The sequence below is a fragment of the Mytilus californianus genome, unplaced genomic scaffold, assembly GCF_021869535.1.
Source record: "Mytilus californianus isolate M0D057914Y unplaced genomic scaffold, xbMytCali1.0.p SCAF_26, whole genome shotgun sequence".
In the NCBI taxonomy this organism is placed as follows: Eukaryota; Metazoa; Mollusca; class Bivalvia; order Mytilida; family Mytilidae; genus Mytilus; species Mytilus californianus.
In genome coordinates, this window is record NW_026262675.1 from 1858131 (window position 1) to 1880240 (window position 22110).

General features: G+C 32.2%; 1 protein-coding gene across 1 annotated transcript; it reads left to right on the forward strand.

Annotated features, from left to right (window-relative positions):
- LOC127732659 (uncharacterized) lies at nucleotides 1-14393 on the forward strand. The gene is made up of 5 exons (XM_052241772.1): nucleotides 1-23; nucleotides 10164-10255; nucleotides 11377-11547; nucleotides 13021-13131; nucleotides 13938-14393. The coding sequence occupies exons 2-5, from the start codon at nucleotides 10186-10188 to the stop codon at nucleotides 13952-13954; spliced, it is 369 nt and encodes a 122-aa protein (XP_052097732.1). The 5' UTR covers nucleotides 1-23; nucleotides 10164-10185; the 3' UTR covers nucleotides 13955-14393.
- The last annotated feature ends 7717 nt before the right edge of the window (nucleotides 14394-22110 follow it).

Sequence of the window (22110 nt, forward strand, 5' to 3'; positions counted from 1 at the left end):
CCAAGGAATACCCAAGAGTAAAGGTATGTTCTAAAAGAGAAAAAAAAAATCAGCCAGTCAAATGTGAAAAGTTAAAGAGATAGTTTTTTTTTCAAGTTCAAACGGATTTTTGCAAAACAAACATACAATTTCACATGGAAATGAAATAGCGTATGATTACAATAGTTAAATGGCTAAAACAATGAGTTTGAACTGATTTACATAATAACACATAGATGTGTTGTACAAAGTGCAATCGTTTCAGTTAATTGCCAGTTGTTCGGTGATTGATCTTTACTTCGGTGTTGTTTTAGTCTTAGCGACTGATAAAGCGCAGTTAATGTTTGGTTATGCTTACTTATAAGGCTATTATTACGGTCAGTCTGGTTTCCTTTGAATTTTTCGTAACAAAAAAATGTGATAACTATGAAACTCAAACAATCATTGGCTGTACTTAAATATGCGTGCAATTCTTACGAGTCTTCTATTCAGGTATAAATAAATGGGACAGAAACTCTTTTTTTTTATTTTTGCTAATAAGTTCGATTTATTGTATATTATTTTTTATATTATATATTTGCTTTGTTGTATTATTACAAATTGTTTTTGTTTTATAATTGACAAAAACCATGAACCATTGAGGAGGATGGGCACAGCTTATTGATATGAATATGTAGATATGCTTTCAATATGCTCGCAGCATCATATAGGAACCAACTGTGCTTCCCTTCTCGTCGACTTGTTACTTCATTCGTATAAGACAATACTTATACAGAGTTTTCTTGTAATAAATGATAAGAAGTTAGACATTGAATAGCACAACCCTTTTGTTCCACATTCCGCTATATAGTTGATGGTGCCACGGTTACAATAAATACTTCAGCCCGGAGTTTGGTAACAATATTATCAATCTTTTAAAAGGAAACCAAATACAGTTAGATCTGCCTGATTCTTCACTAACACCTAGAAATCGACTTAATGGGTTGACTTAAACTAAGCTTTACGACAACGAGATCATTTGACTTTCAATTTTTCGGGTATGAGCGTTCCTGATGAAAGTAAATCCAGAAAAGTGCACATCTACAAAGTGCTATTTATATTTTTCATAACCCTTCCGATACACTTGAGTTTATCCGGTTCTTGAAGGGTTTATATTGCTCAATCCTTAATTTCTTGTTGTTTTTTTTTTTGTTTATTTTTTTTGTGGACCGCTTTTGTATTTTCCCTCTTTTTTTATAGTATCAGAAAAAATAAGACTTTTAACATTATAGCTCGTTCATTTTTATTGAGTTTCATTTATTGAAACATATTTCACTGTTCTACAAACAAGGTACAAAATGCTATTATCTACCCTCTAGATTCTATAAAATAAGTAAATTAATCGTTTTAAACGCACGTGTGATAAATCGATTTGTAAATAAAAGGTAAAAAATCGGGATGCCAACATGCAGTTGTGTCAGTTCATTGCCGTGGACAAGTAGTAATTGAACACACAGTTATCCGAAATGCTTCTCGTTTTACCTTTAAAGACCTGTTCTAGGATGCGAAAAATAAAATCTTTCGTTAGATGACCACAAACACATCAATATTTGTTAGAACCATCGTCACCCCCGATCCTTGTTTCAACAGGCATAGACCTATCTATCTTTTGCCAGTTTTGGATGAAATGAATTGTAAATTCCCATGAACTTTTTAAAAATCACAACAGTATTTGATGTTGATGAAACCCCGTATCCCCTTGTTAATCTTTTGGCATGCAAGCAGAACTCTTCTTTTGTTGGGAGGAATTTAAAGAGTTCCAACGAGACCAAGGTAATGCCGTATTGTGATTGGCATGCTCATAATAATTAGGGGTGTGTAATTGGTTCAACCACTTCTAGTCAACCTAAGAGTTTTAAATGCATTACAGATTTTAGGAGCAAAAGGAAAGAGAATTTTGCTCAGTAACTAACATGCATGTGAATGGGGTGAAAGGTATTTTAAGGGAATATTTTAATACATTTGGATCTACCTGTATAGCAATATAACTATCTTACTCAGGATGCTGTTTTAGTACAAAGCAAGAAATATTCACCTCACTCATTATTTTGCACTTCATTTGAACTTTAGTGGATAGTTGTCTCATTGGCAATCATACCACATCTCCTTATTTTTATAAAAATAGTTCCAACTGGTTGTCAATCAGCCAATAAATAAAGGCAACATTAGTATACCGCTGTTCAATAGACATAATTCGATTAAGCAAAAACAAATCCGGGTAAGAAACTAAAAGCGAGGGAAACACATCAACTATAAGAGGAAAACAACGGAACATCAGAAACACTAAACTACAACAATAAGCAATCATTACTATACAATGAAAACAACTATCAAATATCTTTCAGGGGCATTTTTTTGGATACATACACAAATTTTAATTTTATTCAACATGTGTCATTTACCTAACTAACATACTTCCTCTTGTAAAACTGCATCTGCTATGCTTCCTAAATTAAAATTCACACAGACAAAGCTTACTTGAAGAAAATAACCAAAATTAAATAAACTTGGCCACTGTGAGACAAGAAAGTCTGATATGGTACAGGTCAAATTATATGCATTAGAGCATCTGTTGCTCCTCGGTTTTTGTCGAGCCTGCGACTTCTGTCGCAGAAAGCTCGAAATAGGGATAGTGATCCGGCGGCGGCGGCGGTGTTAACCAACTACTTAAAAGCTTTATATTTTAGAAGGTGGAAGATCTGGATGCTTCATACTTTGTATATAGATGCTTTATGTTATGAAGTTCCCGTCTGTAATATGTCCATTGTCCTTGTCCTCACTTTCGTGGTTCAGTGACTACTTGAAAAAAAGTTAAGATTTTTTTGTAATGTTAGTTTCTCTCTAATTATGAGTAATATGACAACTATATTTAGTATGTGCGTACCTTGCCAGGTCCTCATGCCTGTTAGACAGTTTTCATCTGACCTCGACCTCATTTCATGGATCAGTGAACAAGGTTAAGTTTTCGTGGTCAAGTCCATATATCAGATACTATAAGCAATAGGTTTACTGTATTTGGTGTATGGAATAATTGCAAGGTGTACATGTCCAAGTGGCAGGTGTCATCTGAACATTGATTTCATTTTCATGGTTCAGTGGTTAAAGTTAAGTTTTTGTGTTTTGGTCTTTTTTTTCTAATACTTTATGCAATAGGTCAACTATATTTGGTGTTTTGGTCTGTTTTTCTTAAACTATAAGCAATCATAGGTCACTATATTTGGTGTATGGAATGATTGTAAGGTGTATATGTCTGTCTGGCAGGTATCATCTGACCTTGACCTCATGTTCATTGTTCATTGGTCACTGTTACATTTCAGTCATGGTTAAGTTTGTTTCTTAGAAACTATATTTTGTGTATGGAATGATTGTAAGGTGTACATGTATTTCCGTTTTGGTATATCTGACCTTGGCCTCATGTTCTTGGATCATGTTAAGTTTATGTGATACTTGTAGTAAAGCTTTATATTTAAAATCAATGATCAGTAAAGCAGGCAAGACATTTCAGCGTGTGCACTCTTGTCTATGAAATAACCCAGTTATAACATGTACATAAATTGTACAACTTCTTAATCACACAATTAAAAAAAAAATACCGCTCGCTTCACATGTATAGCACTCGCCTCAAAAAAAATCATTTTAAGAAAATATATAAAAACAAAAAAATTTCGCTCGCTCGCCCCATATTTTTTTGGAGCTTTTGTCCGAAGAACTATTAATCAAATTGGTGTGGCATAAAAACGCGTTAGATATTATACTTAAATGAACACAGGTTTAAATTAGGTTGTATGGGTTGGTAATATCATAATTTGCATGTACATATTTTGTTTGAACATACAATAGCAAATGTAAATTACTTATCTTGATTGCAGACAAATTGGCCGATATCATTGTTATGTTTACATGATTGCTAACAACAGAAGTCCGTTAATGAATGGCCTCTAATGAAATAGTGGCTTACAAATTGTTCTTTATGTACTAAATTAATATATTGTACCATGTAGATGCAGATATACGATTAGTGTAATACACTAAAATTAAGGGTTGAGCACTCACAAAACTTGGATAAATGGGTTAATAGGCATATAAACAAATCACTGTCCTTTTCCTAGATTTAGATATTTCAGTTTTACACGGGAAACTCTACACAAAAATTTACGACAAAACGGACGATTTTTCGTTTCCTATTGTTAATTTCTCTTTTTTGGACGGTGATGTTCCTTTGGCACCATCTTACGGTGTCTATTTATATACCAACTCGTTCTCTATGTCCGTATCTTTAGTGATGTTTTGGATTTCAACGAATGTAATCTATGTATTACTGGTAAATTATTGAGGGAACGATTTCGTTACCACAAATTACTTAAAACATCTACAAAATTCTTTCATGGATAAAAACATTAGTTTAGAAGTTTGGCTGTACCTGACTACAACTTATTACAAACGGGATAGCACAACCTTATTTTTACAGAGATGGTTTACCGAGCCCGTAAATTTCTTATTTTAAAAGGTAACCAATAATATTATTCAACACTGTAATTAGATCTCTAAATATTGATTGTTTTTATCGGTATACATATTGATTTTTTATCAATGAATTAAAACCAAACTAAATATTATTGCAATACACATTTGCACATTTACGGTCATACAATCCGTCGATACCTATATTTTGGCATTGCACAAGTTCTATTTTTTCTCTGACTGTCAATTACGTCTTTAAACTCGGTACGTCTAAACCCTGCTAAGGACTCCTTAGTGCACTAAGGACTTATAATATACCACTAAGGACTAGAAGGGGGTGATGGTACATGTAAAAAAATCATATTATGGTAGATATTGACATTTATGCATAAATTCCAAATTATATAGAAAAAGAATCACAAATAAATAAGTAATTGAACAATGTTTAGGCACGTGCCAATTTTTCATTGGTATTGTCGAAAATCAGTGAACCGATTAACACGTGCCAACTTACATAACAACTGATTAAACAATCATAATCTTTTTATTTTAAGTAATTAACAGTTGTATTGAAAAGACTTGTGCTAGAATATGTATAATTAAATGTTTTGTTCTTATTTACAATGATTAAAAGGACAAATCATTTTGATTTTGTTTTATTTCTCTTCTGACAAAGTTATTTGCCATAGGTAAACGGCTGTTATCCCAGATGCTTGTCAAAACCCAACAACAAATTGGCAGTATTTGGCCACAGCCTTTAATATTATTCAAATTTTTACATATTGTATGTAAGTAATCTCAATATAAATGTATGTATGTGCCGCAGATCGCTGGCAATTTAACTGTCACTGGTATATCTGAAAATATGAGGTTACCGGCATATCGCTGATTATGGCAACCGTACTATCAAATATATATATAAATGACTACCACAGACTACACAGGTGATGGACCAAAACCCTTACATTGTTCATCTGTAGTGAATGAAACTATTTATAAAACGAAATGTTTTTTGATGCAGCGAATTCTGCAAATCAGAGCACATGTGTACATCATTCTATGAGGACAGTTCTTTTTACATCAATCGGAATTCTTCACATGTCCATTTCGCAAAATACATGTAGGCGTCCAGAAATGTCAACTCAAACAACACATGAAAATATAACATAAACCAAAGCAGTTTATAATTCTAAATATATTTACAAGACAGAAAAATTGCTAAATTTTTTCATTGCATGTTCAATATCAGTAACAAATTTGTTTACTGATATTCTCAAGTATTGACGCTCTTTTCCTGCGTTAAATTCACATTTCAAAGATTCGACAACATACATTTTATCTTGCTCCTTTAAATTTCAGTTTGGTGCAAGGAGTTTAGGGCATGACAATTAAATATGCAACATATTTGCTGTACAATATCAGTCTTGGTAATGTTTCCGATGCAAAACAGTGTCCATATTAGCAAATCAAACAACACAACATTTTTTTTTATTTAAATGGGATGTGCACCTACAGACACTCTGCAGAATCATCCCATGCACCAGTCATTATAAAAATGACCAATCAGATAACACAACTCTGTGTCCACACTTGATATATTTACTAAATAGTCAAATTACTGGGAGGCAGGGCGGGTTTTTGGTTTTATATTCGAGTTCAATTGTCTTCTACCTTCCTCCTTGGATCCAAATTGAAAAGGCTATTTACGTCAGATTTAACGGTTCAGTAACCACCAATGAGATTATGGTATACTTAAACTCACTAATAACCAAACAAAACATATATGGTACAGCGCACCGTGATAACTGAATTTAAGTACAAGACTTAAATTCTATTAATGACGTCTTTACACTAAATCCATTGAAAGTTGGATGTGTACTCATTGATATTTTAGTCTTAGATACATGATATTTTTATTAGTTGTTATTGGTTTTGAACTAGATTTCAGTAACTTCCAGTACTCTCATTTCTGTACTTTGTGTCTTTTAAGTTTCCAACTTATTTTTACATCGGATGTGACCTTGAGAGGTCATGCCGGTGTTATGTTGCCGCAGAAATTTCCTTGACGTTTGACTGATAACCGCGAACGTATTTCGTATAATTACGCGGATATCATTGAGTGCAAAATAACATTCCTTATCGCTTGTTATATATTAATTTCATCAATAAATATTCATGAAAATAATTTTCAATAAAAAATCATGAATACCGAAAATTTGTGTTAACGCATGCGAAAGAATATCTCGAGAACGTTTTGCAACAAAAGCGGGAAAATATGAATGCCTACTCAAATCAAATCTATTAGAAAAACGAATTATTACAGAAGAGTGTCCACCATGCACTTGCACTGCACTATCATTAGAATAGTAGAATAGAATGATATATAACTGGATGAAAATTTGCCTGTAGAGTTATTAAGATGATCTGCTATATATATAAATGTTATACAAATATTAATATAATATATAACAACAAACCAGAGTATACTGATAACAAATGATTATATAACTACAATACAATAATAATTATTACGGCGAGGTTGAATTCCCTGTCATTTATTCATCATCCATACAAGAACTTGTGTCAGAAAAAAAAATATATCTATTTATATGATTTTTTTTCTGAGACAAGTGCTTGTGACCATCCACCAGAACTTGCAGTCATCCGATGTTCAGTACTTCAGTGCTTTGATTATAGTTTGTTCTTATGTTGTACTGCCACACCACTGTCCTAGGTTGATGGAGTGTTGGCGCGACTGCAAACATTTTACCCCGCCACATTTTGTATGTGCTTGTCCCAAGACAGGAGCCTATAAATCAGTAATTGTCGTTTGTTGCTGTATTTCATATTTGTTTTTCGTTTATTTTTCTTTTTTGTCTCTTAATCAGGCCGTTAGTTTTTCTCGTTCGAATTGTTTTACATTTGTCATCTTGGGGCCTTTTATAGTTTGCTATGCGGTATGGGTTTTGCTCATTGTTGATGGATGTACGGTGATCTATAGTTGAAAACTTCTACGTCAATTGGTCACTGGTGAAGAATTGCCTCATTGACAAACATAATACATCTTCTTATTTTTATGTAACTTTTTCTATTTCATACAAGCATTATTGAAGCCACCCACTCTCTAAAAATCATGATCCACCACCTATAAATTCTGCCTTACATTAACATATTTGAGTTCTAAAAAATTACGTTTGTGACTTATCGGTGTGTCTTCATAAGGGAAAAGCTATTGTTTTATTACCTTTGAGCTGAGCGTCAGTTGAAATTTAAAATATCTTTTCATCGCTTCGGGAAAATATTTATTACAACATATTAAAATTGTCACAAATTCTATACTGAAGAAATATACTCCTTTTATATCGCTTGCTATATAAACATGACAGTGTGATTTGCCTTGTCATTGACTTTTTTTTTGCTTATATATTCAATATCTATATATGCGAAGGGGCAAATGTTAACTTAAAGACACTCATTAATCTATCAATATTTTTTTCATTTATAGTCTACATCATTGACATATAAAACAAATTATGAATAGAGATAACAATAAATAATATATTGTCCTGTAATTCACCCCACATGTTGAATATTAATGATAGAAAAAAAAATTACTACTTAAGAATTTTTTTATAAGATATTTTGTGGTAATCGGGTCTCAGTAGTATCTCTCGTCCTTAACAGGGGAAATTATGTATACCTTGAAGTAATAGGTCATCGATGTTTGATATATCCTTAAGCAAGTTATCTGTTATAACATATCAAATGTAGGTTAGATTATCGTTTTTCGATATTCAACTTTTTAAAGATAAACTGTCCTATAGTCTGTTTGTTTTGGGGCAGTTTGTGCTAGATCCAGATGTTATGAACTTGATAAGCCTGATATTAGCTTTCAATAATCATATTTAAAATAGTTGTCCAAATGTGAAATGGAATAAAAAAAATTATTCACGGTGAAATAAATTATTCATTAGAAAAAATACAGAAAATCTGTAATTACATGTACCTAATATAAGAAAATAAAGTACTTGGTTTCGAAAACTTATCAGTTTAACGGATGCAGATTTTCATATTACAGGTTCGGTCTGTTTATCAACTTATATATAAAAAAAAATAGATATATATAGAAAAAGCGATGGCAATTTTCTTTCGTGGCATTAGTAATTTCAAATAGGGTATCCGTTGTATCATAATATACGAGGGGGGAGGGGGTTTTTAAAATGGCTCGATAAATGAGCGATGTCGCTGATTTTTATTTTAGCTTTTTTCTAGGTTTGCAACTCTTGCAAGTTGAAATTATCTTCACATAGAAATACATGCATTTATTTCTTTTAATTTACGTAAAAAATCTTAAATTATAAGAATAATCATTTTGAATGCACGTAAACATATAAGACATTTTTAAATAACAATACGTGCGGGTTTTCTCTTTCCCTGGTTGTTTGTTTGTCTGACTGTCATTTAGCCCAAATATATCATTATTTCAATGACATATTAATGTTGACACTCATGAAGCTAGTAAATATGGTGTCAATAAATATGTTTAAGATAAATATTATTTACATGTGACAAGAAGATCATTACATTTACTTATTACTGACACCCACGTATTACTTATGTATATTGCTGGTCACTAAACGGCCCTGAACAGAGGTTCAATGGCATACTATTATATGAATTTATGTGGACAGATATAGAGATAATCATTATGAACTAAGAAATAACCAAGATGACCCTGTATTTGTAGTTATTGTATGTTTGTTGTCGTCTTTTTAGGGGGTTGAAAATATAAATTTTGAAAGTAACATTTTTCTTGCAATTTTCAAAATAATATTTGGGTAGGTTATATAAAAATAAGGAGATGTGGATGTGATATGATTGCCAATGAGACAACAATCCACCAGAGTTCAAATGTTGTGTATGTAAGAAATTATATGTCAGCATACAGCCTTCACCAATGAGAAAACTCCACACCTTTTATGACTAGTTTGAACTTTAAATGGAAAATAAATGATCTAGTGTTTTAAATCATCTCACAGAATCCCTGCACATACTTTGGAAAACCCAAGGCAAAGAAATAACACTTCTATTGTCGTGCGTCATTTAAATGCTTAAGGGAGATTCAAAACTCATAAGACGAAGAGAGACTGTCAAAATCATGCAAAAAACAAAAACGACGAAAAGACAAACAACAGTCTAGAAAACACAACATACAAACTAAAGACATAGCAACACCAACCTCAACAAAAAAACTAGGGTCAGACACAGTTCACTCACTGCAAGTTCAAGACGGCCACTACATGTTTGTAGAACCGGTTTAAGCGAATTTCTTTGCTAGACGTTGATAATGATACACATATGTGCATTGTAGAACGAATGACAAAATATGATTCGTATGCAACCAATGTCACACAATGTACATTTTGAAATTTACGGGTTTTTAAAAACACCACAAAGGAGAACAATGCACTACAAAGAACAACACAGGAGTATCATGAGAGCACAAAGGACCTAACATATCCTTCTTTGTGTAGTAATATTAATATTTCTGAAGAAATGTCAAAAGTTTATCTGATTTTACCGTTGAAAATATCGACAGTTCTAGTTAAATACTTGCTGCTAGATTCCAAACGCCCATCAATCAATCGAATAATCTATATTTGGTCTTTTTAATTTAATTTCAGCATATATCTAGGATATACAAAAATGAATTACATATTTGTTTGCCTGATATTTGCATTATCTATCTTGGAAGCATCAACACAGTTTTATCAAGGTATAGTATTGTTGAAAAGTAAAAGTTTGATTATCTTAAACTAAATCTTGAATTATTTTTCATCACACGAGCCAAATTTCCGATACGAGTTAGGGATGCATTTAATACATTATTCCAAACTGTGCAAAAATGCTTGATTCAAACCGTTGGGGAGCTACCATTTGATTTTTATGGGGAGGGGGGGGGGGGGGCTAGGATGAAATTTGAAAAAAATAGGCAGGCCAGGAGTTTTGAGTAAAAAAAAAGGCAGGATGAGCAACTTGGTAAAAAAAAAAGGCAGGATGACAATTTGTGTAAAAAAATTCAGGATAAACTAGTTAAAAAAAAAGGCAGGACCGAATAGAGTAAAAAATAAAACGCCAGGACAGAGATTACAACTAAAAAAAAAAAGCAGGACAAAATTTTTCATCCTAGCCCCCCCCCCCCATAAAAATCAAATGGTAGCTCCCTTAGTATATCTAACACATAATTGAAAATTGATATTTTTTGAAAGCTAATATATATAATCTATGACCATAACATATATCAGGTTTCCAGAAATTTGTTGAACTTAAATGAATGCTTATGCGAATATTTATTCGAACCTTTATCTTCAAAGGTCAGCTTTCGCAAATTTCTGTTATGATTTGCTTGATAAACAACTCAACCAAATGGTTCTTCAGCTATAAGATTTTTGCATATATTTTGACGCCAAAATTTAGTTCAAATAGTTCGACTAGACATTTACGTCTTTCCAGAAGCCTGCTTTAAACGCCATGCAAAGAAATAAAACGTACTCAAATGTATCATGCATAAAAGAAGATACCAATAATTTTTCGTAAATTAAAACGTCTTATTTGTCATAATACTAATAATTGTCAAACAAACGGAGAAAAATACTTCTCGTCAATATCAATGTTCAAATTCGTTTAGCATTTTATTAACAGCTAGCTACATATTTAATAAAAAATTCATTTCCAAAAATCGTTATAGAATAAAAGTAATATTCAAAAGCTCGAAATGGTCTTTTTGTGCTTAGTTTTCAACCAATGCCTTAGATTTTACAGTAGAAGCGCTATTGCTTCATATACAATTTTCCCTGTATACATATAGAATTGACATGTTGTCTGTTTTATTTTTAGACTATCGATCACAAAGAAAATTCTTGGATGAAGGATTAGAATATCTACGTGAATCTCCATCTTTTCAATATAACAGTTTTTCTCGATATTTATATCCACGATCGAGAAATACAAGAAGACCTAGTATGTATGAAACATATAGACCGCAGAGACAATACAATCCATTTGGAAGTAAGTAGACAAAACAACAGCGAGAACTATTAAACGGAAGTGGTTTTCATGTGAAGGTGATGTGATTGACGAGCAGCGTCATTTTCTGTGAAAACAATTTTGATGAGACACCAATTCAGAAATTTGAGATGAAAACTACATTTTTTCCTTAAATGATTGGTTGATTGTTGTTTGCCTTTTAATTCCAGTGGAAAATATTTCACGCATGTTCAGGACGTGAAAATATCAATTCAATTAATAGTTTCTGCAATATAGGTTGACCGAGAAATTTTGACTTCCACTGGAAAAAAGGGTGTTTGTTGGGTAGTGACAAAACCTTTGCCTTGCAATGTGTCACCTTCAGATCTGTAACAGTTTCTAGTTAGGATTTTTATGTTTCGAGTAACGAATTTCAGATTTCGAGTTTCAAGTTTAAATTTTGCACGGTGCTTTAAAGTTTCATGCTGAGAAATTTTCAGTAATTTTACTATTGTTGTTTTTGTATGTTTAATATATATCGTGTATAATTAGGTAGAAAAAACATTTGTTTATGAATATATTTATGAAATTAACAGTCTCTAAGAACTATTGTAATACTGTGTAGTCTATACAATGGCTGCCTTTTTCTTTTGAGATTTGTTTGATTGGGATACAATTTTGCAAAATAGAATATTGCTCGGTTTCCAATGGTCCAAAGAAAATTTTGAAGGACCACTCCTTCTGCGAATTACGGTGTTCGTGTTTGGAGTGTACAGATGACACACTGTATTGGTTGCACTTCTGTAAATATGACAATGCAATTTCTCATAGGAACTCCTTTTACGACTAAAACTGTGCCACTTTTTTCTATGAAGTTTCGTAAAAAATTATATCCGAGAATGGAAAGTTTATATGCACTAATTTAATTGTTTAAATAGGTATTCGTTTTCAAACATATTTAAGAAACAGAATTTCAAAGAATTTGAAGTCCTATTGTCATTCTTAAATTGAGGGAAAACAGTTTAATATCTAGCCTGTGTGGCGACAAGTCGATCGATCACAAAATTACCATTCTTTTTAAGTTAAACACAAAATCTAGACTTTGTTTGGTACATGTTAGCATACAAAAGAAAATTATTTGATAAGCGTTATCTCAATTTGCTTATTTTTTGTCCTCTCTCCGCTTCGGTGGTACCCAATTTTAGTTGGCAATTATACATATTAAATATAATATCAGAGCTGGAATTTTAAAATTTGATTTTATAAAAGGTTGGGTCGATTGATCAGTTCTTGATAGGTTGAACATTCACATTTAAAAACTTGATTTTAACTCGAAAATTGACACTTGAAACTTTGAAATTGAAAAAAAGCACAAAAAAATTGAAGTTTCATTATCTGAAAAACCTTTTCTTATACTTATTATCCTAATGAATATGACAATTGTGACTTTCTTGGAAAAGAAAAGAAAAAAGTAAGTTGTAGTTGATTTGATTACATTTCTATCTACGATTAAAGGTGGTATATTACAGTCAAGAGGATTTTTAGATGAAGGATTAGAACACGTGCAGGAACGAGGGACAGTTGGAGATATGCGTTCATTGATGTCAAATCCATCCCTGTTAATGGGTGAGTCATTTATGTTGTATTATAATAGTAATGTTTGGAGATTGTGAAAACAAAACTGAAATTTAAGTAATTGTTGCCGTTCGGTAAATAAACATGACGATAGCATACCGAAATTAGTTTTAAAAAGCCGGATAAGTTTAAGCAAGGAAATTATATTATATTTCATATAACCTCCTTGGTTTAAGTAAAAACAGACAACATGGGAGTGAAACAGTCCAAATCACAGAAACTCAAAACAGAATGATACTGAGTGTGTCTTCAGAGTAAGCATCTCCTGGTGTGTATTCATCATTCGTTATGAAATTTGCAAGTCATGTCAAATACCATGAGCATTAAAGTTATGTATGTAATGTTATATGGAGGATAGCAGAGACCGGGAAACGCGGTCGTCATACTAGTTGCGCAACGGTTAGTCTGAGTCAACTGACGGTGCAATCTATGAAGATAACAAACAAAAAAGAAACATAAACAAATTAGAAAAGGAGATAACTGAAACCTGAAAGAAAAATCATAAAGATGATACATTATCACTGAACTCATTTGCGATAATACACCAGAGGTGGTATGCAAATTATTAGAAGAAGAAGAACTAGTACACGTTGTTCATATTTTCGTTATAGATGTTAGGGTTATCTCCCCTCACTTTTAAAAACACCATGGTATTGGTTTTACTGAATGTATAGTATTAAAAAGGAGATTATTTGAAATGTTATTAGGCAACGTCACATTAATAAATTTCTGTTTCATTTCTTCCTGAATAGTATTATAAAAACCAAATTCCTAGTTTTATATTTTTTTATTTTCAGCTGCTTTATTTGCATAGGATAGACGAAACGACCGTTTTTGCAGTTCTATGAACTTATTTATATTATTGTACATTTGGTTTGGTCAATATGCTTTTTTTATATTAAAAAGTCAGCAGAAAAAACATGATGCATGCTGGGACAGGGCAGTTTATCAAATCACAATATACTTTCCGACCCTAGCTTAACTAAAACTGTGATGACATATTTCCGTTATACTACTATTATTACTAGTGCGAGAACTATAACAAGTCAGGATGGAATGATTATTGTTGTTACAAAGGAATTATGATCAAGGAATACTAAAGTATTTTGCAATAACTCATGTTGTCAATCATGAATTTGATAAACTTTGTAATCTTGTCATTGTTAAAGTTTGTTTTACAATTTTGTTGTACATGTAGTTCCATGTATTGTTTTTAATAGATATATTTGTTGATTAAAGACTTCTATGTATAATTATATTTTTTGGAATAAAACACATAAACGCAAATCGTAGCAATTTCAGTATAACAAAACAAAGCTTACATATTTTAACAACAGTCTTTTAACTAAAAAAAAATATAACAAAAGAACAAACTAGACAATTACCGACTAGGCGAACTGGAGGTAGAATGAGGATGAACGCAATAAATGATTGCCATCATAATTAGACAGGAACATTTATAAGAACAAACGTAATATGGAAGATTGATTGATTGAAAGTTGTTATTTAACGCCACTTTACGTACTCTTTGGCATTTTATAGCGGCAAATATTTATTGTTGGAGGAAACCAGTGTACCCGGAGAGAACCACCGACCTTCGACACAAAAACAGACAATACTAGTCAATTAAGATCAGATCGGACACACCTTGGCATGAGGGTGATTCAAACTCTAGTGTTCACTGTAGATGAAATACATAGACCATTGGGCAACCAGCCGAGTGTACCGTGCTGGTCGACTGATAGACCCCATGAGTATCATCTGCCTAGTAGCCACTAGGATGATGAAAGTTTATTTGTAATGTGAATAGTAATTTAAATGTACGAAACTTTCTAAGACAACGATGTTCAACTTCAGGTGGTTTCATTAATTTCAAACTGATTAAGATATTCGAGGTATAGTTTTCCTTTGAAATAATGATTATTTATGCATTATGCATCGTCTATTGTACTGACCGTTATGAAATATTAGTGTCACAAATGAACATTGATATATTCCTTTTGTCGTAGCCACATTCAGATCCTCCTTTCTTCGAATTTGACTTATTACTGAATTTTTACTTGTTATGAGCAACACGATGGGTCACTAATAGAGTAGGAACTGCTTAACCTGCTTAACCTTCCGAGTACTTAGTCATGGAAAACAATGTGTTCATATCAAATTTGTACATTCAGTCAAGTTTTAGGGTTAGAAAATTTACATGTAACGACTGTTTATGAATTTGATGCTGTCTTGTGGTTAGAAAAGAGACAGTGCACTGCATGATGTATAATCATTGGATATCACTCTGACATCAAAGCATTTTAACAGGAGTAACACGGTGGGTCACTTTGTGGAACAGAAACTATAGACCCTTCCAGAACATCCGAGTTCACCCTCAGTTTTTGGTGGACTTCGTGTTGCTTAATCTATAGTTTTCTGTGAAGTGTTATTTGTAACTGTTGTTTATATTTTCTTCGACTTATGGTTTTCGATAGCCCCTGTTTGTCTTCTCCCTCTTTGAATGGAAGCTGAAGTTGAAAGACTAGATCAACATGTTTTATGGTATATTATAATCTTCGGATGAGCTTTGCTTCGTGTGAATAGAGATGGCAAATATATATAGGTCAAGATCTTTAACAATATAGTTGATTTTCTTATTATTCCATGAACATGTAAAACCGTGTTGAAAATTTTAAATAACATTTTATTCAATTTATGGATTTGCAGTTATGTACGAAAGAACGAAAACTTGCTATAAGAAATGTGTATTACGCCATACTTTTTATGGTGATTTAGAAATAATGAACGTTAGCCCATTGAAATATATCACTGTGCGTTCTTATAACCTCAAGAATTATTTTTGGAGGAAAAATAAATGGTCTCTGTTGGAAAGTTGTCTCGTTGCCAATCAAACTATCTCTTCTTATTTTTGTAATAATAATATAATGCGGTTACATGATCTGATTACGCGATCTTCCAGTGTTTTTAAGTACTGACTACATGGCGAATAATATTCTTGGAGACTGTAATTTTAATAGAAGGTACGTTACAAACTTCACAAATAAGTGGATTTTAACAGACTTTTATTCCTTCCATATATATTCTTTTTTGTTCAAAATCTGCAGTTACATAGGAATATGATTTGAAAGAATTGCTGGACAAAAAAAAACTGATTGCAACTTCTTCAGGCAAAATAGACAGATCTCACAAAACATGTTTAACCCCGCCGCATTTTTGCGCCTGTCCCAAGTCAGGAGCCTCTGGCCTTTGTTAGTCTTGTATGTTTTTTTAATTTTAGTTCCTTTATATGTTTTGGAGTTTAGTGTGACGTCCATTTTCACTGAACCAGTACACAATTTTATTTAGGGGCCAGCTGAGGACCACCTCCGGGTGCGGGATTTTCTCGCTGTGTTGAAGACCCATTGGTGGCCTTCGGCTGTTATCTGCTCTTTGGTCGGGTTGTTGTCTCTTTGACATATTCCCCATTTCCATTCTCAATTTTATTCAAGGTTAAAAATTAACTAGAGGTAGGAAGACTCATTATGTTTGAGTTTTCTTTAAGAACAGTATGTCTTATGTCGGAAGGCTTAGTTTAATTATTTATAAGTTTAAATAAAGAATATTTGAAATTTTTGTCTAGACAAAAAAGGGTAGAAACTTGATATTTAGTATTTAATTTAGATTAACAGATATTAAATTATATGTGCCAAAGATTTCTGATTTTGTATATTTGCATCTAAAACAAAATATTGTGGAAGCAATAATTATACGTATTTCCAATATTGTAAAGAATTTGGTATAAGAGGTTGAAACTTGAATGCACATTTCACTTGATTCGCTTTACATCATGTACCGCAATTCAAGCATTAATAACTGTCTATCACAATAAAAGGAAAACCATGATAAATGATAAATGGTCAATATTAATAGACATGTCTAGATAGAGGACTTTTTTTTATAATTTTAATTGTTTTCTTTAAGGAAAAATAAGTGCCGGAAATGTATTCTTGATATCAAGTTTAATATCGAATTTATAAATAATTTCGGTCAGGAATATGAAACTTAAAACGTTACATTGTTCCTGAGAACTGGATTTACAGATACAAAATCTCACATAGGCGCATAAACAAAGAGATGTTCGCTACTCTGTTTCAAAATAACAAGCTTTTTAAAAGACTGTTCTAAATTGATAGTATATAAATAAAGGAACTAAAAATGCAGAAAAAAATGAAAGGTCCGTGTGCTTGTTTTCGCGATATAAACCATTGAAAATTTGGCGGGAAATTATTCTCTCTAGATTTTTCATACTTTTAACATTGGCCGCTTTTTCGTTTCAAAAACTATGAAAAAATTACAAGGATTTTATAAGATTTTCAAATATGGCTTTTTAAACTTTATGTAATAAAATTTTGAAAAGAAAAGTAGGGGTTAGCGGGCAATTTTTTTTAATGGCAATACACGGATAAAATCAGAGGATTCCGAAAATCTGGTAAAAATTCAAAAACAAGAGGAGCAAACATCCTTAAGGAATATAAATTTTCTATTTGGTGAATTAGTCGTTGCTGAAGGTTTCGAAATCTTTATGTTGACCTTAATACAGAAAAAAGGAGTTTTAGTTCATTTTTGGGGCACATGTTAATGCAGACTGTTACAATTTTTCGAATATAATGCGATATTCGGTACACGTCAATGAGAAAACAAATTAACACAAAAAAAAGAAGCAAAATAGATTAAGCAGTTAAACAAAATTAATGGTCTACATTGATGTCTTTTATCTGTTTAAATCGTCTTGATCAGCAAATCCTCAACAGACACCATTGCACTTGATAAATGAAGGATGAGCAATTCATGCATTACGAATTGTTTTGGCTATTGCCTTCTATTGTCTTTCTTTTATAGATGCTTGATAACATTTTCTTTTTGTTTCCATACAAATTAATCACAGTTCAAATAGTTCAAAGTGCACATGTACTCATTATGCGGCTAAGCAAATTTGCTTAGACAATGCTATATGGGCCAAACAAATGTAGGTACATGTATATGTTAAAGTATACTAGGAATACACTGTTAACACATATGGTATATAGCCAATCACGCCGGTTCTTGTTATAATACACAATTCCGTGGGAAAATAATGTTAGGAAACTCCTGTTGACTGATTTTTTTAACATTATGTAGGAAGAATTGGTTTAATTATTCATAAGTTTACATGAAGAATATCTGCATTTTTTTGTCTGGACAATTAGTGTTTAACATAATAATTTCATTGTCTTCTGACAGGTTATTTATATGGAAACAATTTAGGTTTTGTTCGTAAAAGATGTTTACCACATGTTAAGTTGCATCAGGTTTGGTATTTTCCCTGAATTGACTTTTCATACTAAAATGTCATATGTAGATACTTCTTGTCAGAATTCATGAACGAGTAAGAAGTGAAATTCAAAATGGTTGTGAAATATTGTATTTTAATTGTCTTGAGTTTGGGATGTATAAATGTAAATGGACAGTTCCAAAATATGTTACAACGTAAGTAATCTGTTTAGAAAAATATAGAAAATACCTATATCAAATACCTAATTGACCTTATTTTCACTGAAAGTTGTATCTAGTTTTTATATAACGGTAAATTGAGGAATATGTAAGATTTTATAAATAACTAGTCTTGTTTTTTTGTTGTTGCGATAATAGAAATCGATATAATAAAAAAAAGATGTGGTATGATTACCTATGAGACAACACAACTCTCCACCAGAGATCAAATGACGTAGAAGTTAGAAACTATAGGTCACCATACGGCCTTCGACAATGAGCAAAACACAAACCGCATAGCAATCTATAAAAGGCCCCGAAATGGCATATGTAAAACAATTCAAACGAGCTATATGTGACATCAGTATATAACGGGGATTCTGTAACATTACCATTTATTAGCTGCGAAACCGTAGCTCTTATTGTCCTTGTGATATTGATTTGATAATTTGCGGACAAAAGAGACTTTTTGGTCCGCAAATTATCGAGAAATATTAGGAAGACCGTAAGAGCGACGGATACGCAGCTAGCTACTTGGATATACGAATTCAAAAATAAAGGGGAAAAGTCAATGCTAACCACATTTAATGGAGACACACCTTTAAATCATTTTTTTGTACATAAATATATTTTTGGTCTTTTTTGGTCTTTTGGAAAATGTTGTTTGTGCTGTATTTAGACCCCTCTACCAAGAAATTAGTTTTGCATGCACATGTATAAAAATTGCGGTTTTTATCCAACGCAATCATAGGTTTGAACGTTGTTTTCAATTTAGACTTGTATACCAGCCCCGCTAGGGGAGGAAGTAAAGAAACAGATCTACTCTAACATCGTTAGGTTGATTTTCTAGGCACTTTATACATATTCTAACGCCTGGTATTTCTTAATCATAAGAAATCCGATGGACAAGGTATAATTTGCAGTTGTCACTACACATAGGCAGACATATACATATATAATTATTTACAGTGATTGTATGCTTCTAAAAATAGATTAGCATCCTGTAATTATACTGACGAGATGAGTAGATGATAATTTCTGTACACTAAAAGAATACTTCGTGTATTGTTTCAGATATCCTTGTTTAATTCCTACGAGAAGGTAACACCTCCCGAAACGAAAGCTGATTTTTATCAGCTATAGTTAGAGGAGGGGATAAGGTGTCTGCGCAATGCTAGGCGGTGTTGTCGTAGAAGTTAGAAATAAAAAGTACAGGTTCCAGCCCCTCTCGGGGAGGAAGTAAAGAAACAGATCTACTCTAACATCGTTAGGTTGATTTTCTAGGCACTTTATATATATATATACTATATAGATTACTAAATAAATTTTCTTTGTACAGAAAACCTAATAATCTAATAAGAGCAAACACCAGTGGTGTATACTAAATGGTTGTAGTAAACCGTTAACTCTAATCTATAGTTTGGTAATAAAATTTAAGCACATACATTTTTTTTCCTTCAAATTTTTGAAGAACGTCAGTAAAAGACCAACCTAACAACACATACATTGACACAGGAATTAAACTTCTAGCGACGACGTTATATTTCTGTTATTTATTTCATTTGGATACATGATAGATAAACCAAACGTTTCAAACGCAGGAAAAAATCAAGAAAATATCGTTTATAGTAAGAACACCGTAAATAAGGAACTGTGTAAAAAACAAGAAAAAAATAAATATCATCGTCTTTGTTTTTGACATGAATAAAGAAGAACATCACAGTCAGTACTGTTATTTAAATAGAGGCGGAAGATACCAAGGGGATATTCAAAACGCAAAAGTCGAGAGAAATTGGCAATAGTATGACAAAAAACGAAATAACAAACAAGTTTACAAAACACTACATAGAGAGCTAAAGGCTGAACAACAAGAAACCCACCAAAAACTAGGGTAATGTTTGGTGCTCCGGAAGGGTAAACGGATTCAGTCTCACTATTGGTACCCGCCGTGTTGCTCATATGGTTTGTACGAATTGTTACGATTCTTGGAACGTATCCGTGGTCATCTGTAAAACTCCGTTTTAAATCCTACTATCTTTGAAGACCCTTCTTTTAAAGTCTTTTCACTTCAATATTCTAGGGGAAATATGTATATGTTTTTGGTACCAATATATGCATAGCCCTAGCATAAACTATTGCACTGATGTTCAGTTATGAAATTGTTCTTTTTTCCCTAAGATCATGCAGAAGATAAGAAAATAAGTAATACATATTCATAAGATACAATCAAACTCATAATACTATTAATATTTATATTATATGTAAGAATTGACAATTATTATAGACGATAACACAGGGACAACAGATATATTATATTTATGAAAAAAGGAGACATGTAAGTCATTTTTAAAACAGCCACATACCAAGACAAACAAACCCGAAAGGCATCTGAATAGAATGCTCCATTTTTGCTGCAGGAGAATAACAAGCAATTATGTTGCATTTAATTTATATCGGCTCTCTAGTCTTCGGCTCGTTGATTGATATTGTAACAGTTATTTCTATTATGATAAAATTAATAATAATACTTGTAAATTACAATGAATTCTTTTCTTCAGGACAAGGTGGTACCAATTCTAAACCTACAGTGTTCCCGCCCCCTGTTATGACATACCTGTTATTTCGTGATTACATTTATAATTATGGAGATGACGAGAATGATTTTAACAATATATATGGACAACTACTCTACAACATATTGCTTCAGTCATTATTTGACACATATTGATATCTAAGCTGTCATTTACTTCATGTGCAATGTGTTCATTCATTGGGTCTATAAATTCCAAAGACGTTCAACATCAGGGAAATGTTAATTTAATAAACTATGTATTGTCTTAACTTTTTTCAATTTTCTCCCGTCAAAACTGAATTATATATTGACGTTTTTAGTTGTACATTTCATATAGTCACAAAGTTTATATTGTTTTTGTACTCTATATAATGCATTGAAAGATAAGTCGGGCGCAAAAATATACATTTAATTCAACATTTCAACAATACATTAGTGGCATCAATCCATTACGAAGGTATGAATCAAAGTTAATAACAAAATCTGAGGGTTTCCTATGAACTTCAAATGCAGTTAGATCGGATAAGCGAACATACACTCAGCGAAAATATCCCTTTCGAAATGACACAATCGGCAAATTTACAGATGAGATGCCTATTCTTTTATCTATTTAAAGTTCTAAGAGCGTGAAAACATGTCGATACACATCGTATCGGTCAACCAATTCGTGACTTATGTAGTGTAGATTTTCTTCATAACTTTGTCGGGTCGGAGCAGTATTTGTGTAAGGAGCACTTCCTTGTCAATGATGTCCGTATAGTGTGAACATGCACACGCGCGACGTATTAATTGTGATATGTATACACTATAAGATGGGACAGAGGGTACTATGATACAGCTGAGAAATGAGAAGTTGAAAGAGGTAGATAATTCATCGCGTTTGTCAT

Excerpts from the sequence above, each read along its gene's own strand:
- LOC127732659 (XM_052241772.1), top strand. The coding sequence starts at position 10,186 with ATGAATTACATATTTGTTTGCCTGATATTTGCATTATCTATCTTGGAA. Across the intron at positions 10,256-11,376 it reads ATCAACACAGTTTTATCAAG|ACTATCGATCACAAAGAAAA; the intron begins GTATAGTATTGT and ends TTTTATTTTTAG. Across the intron at positions 11,548-13,020 it reads ACAATACAATCCATTTGGAA|GTGGTATATTACAGTCAAGA; the intron begins GTAAGTAGACAA and ends CTACGATTAAAG.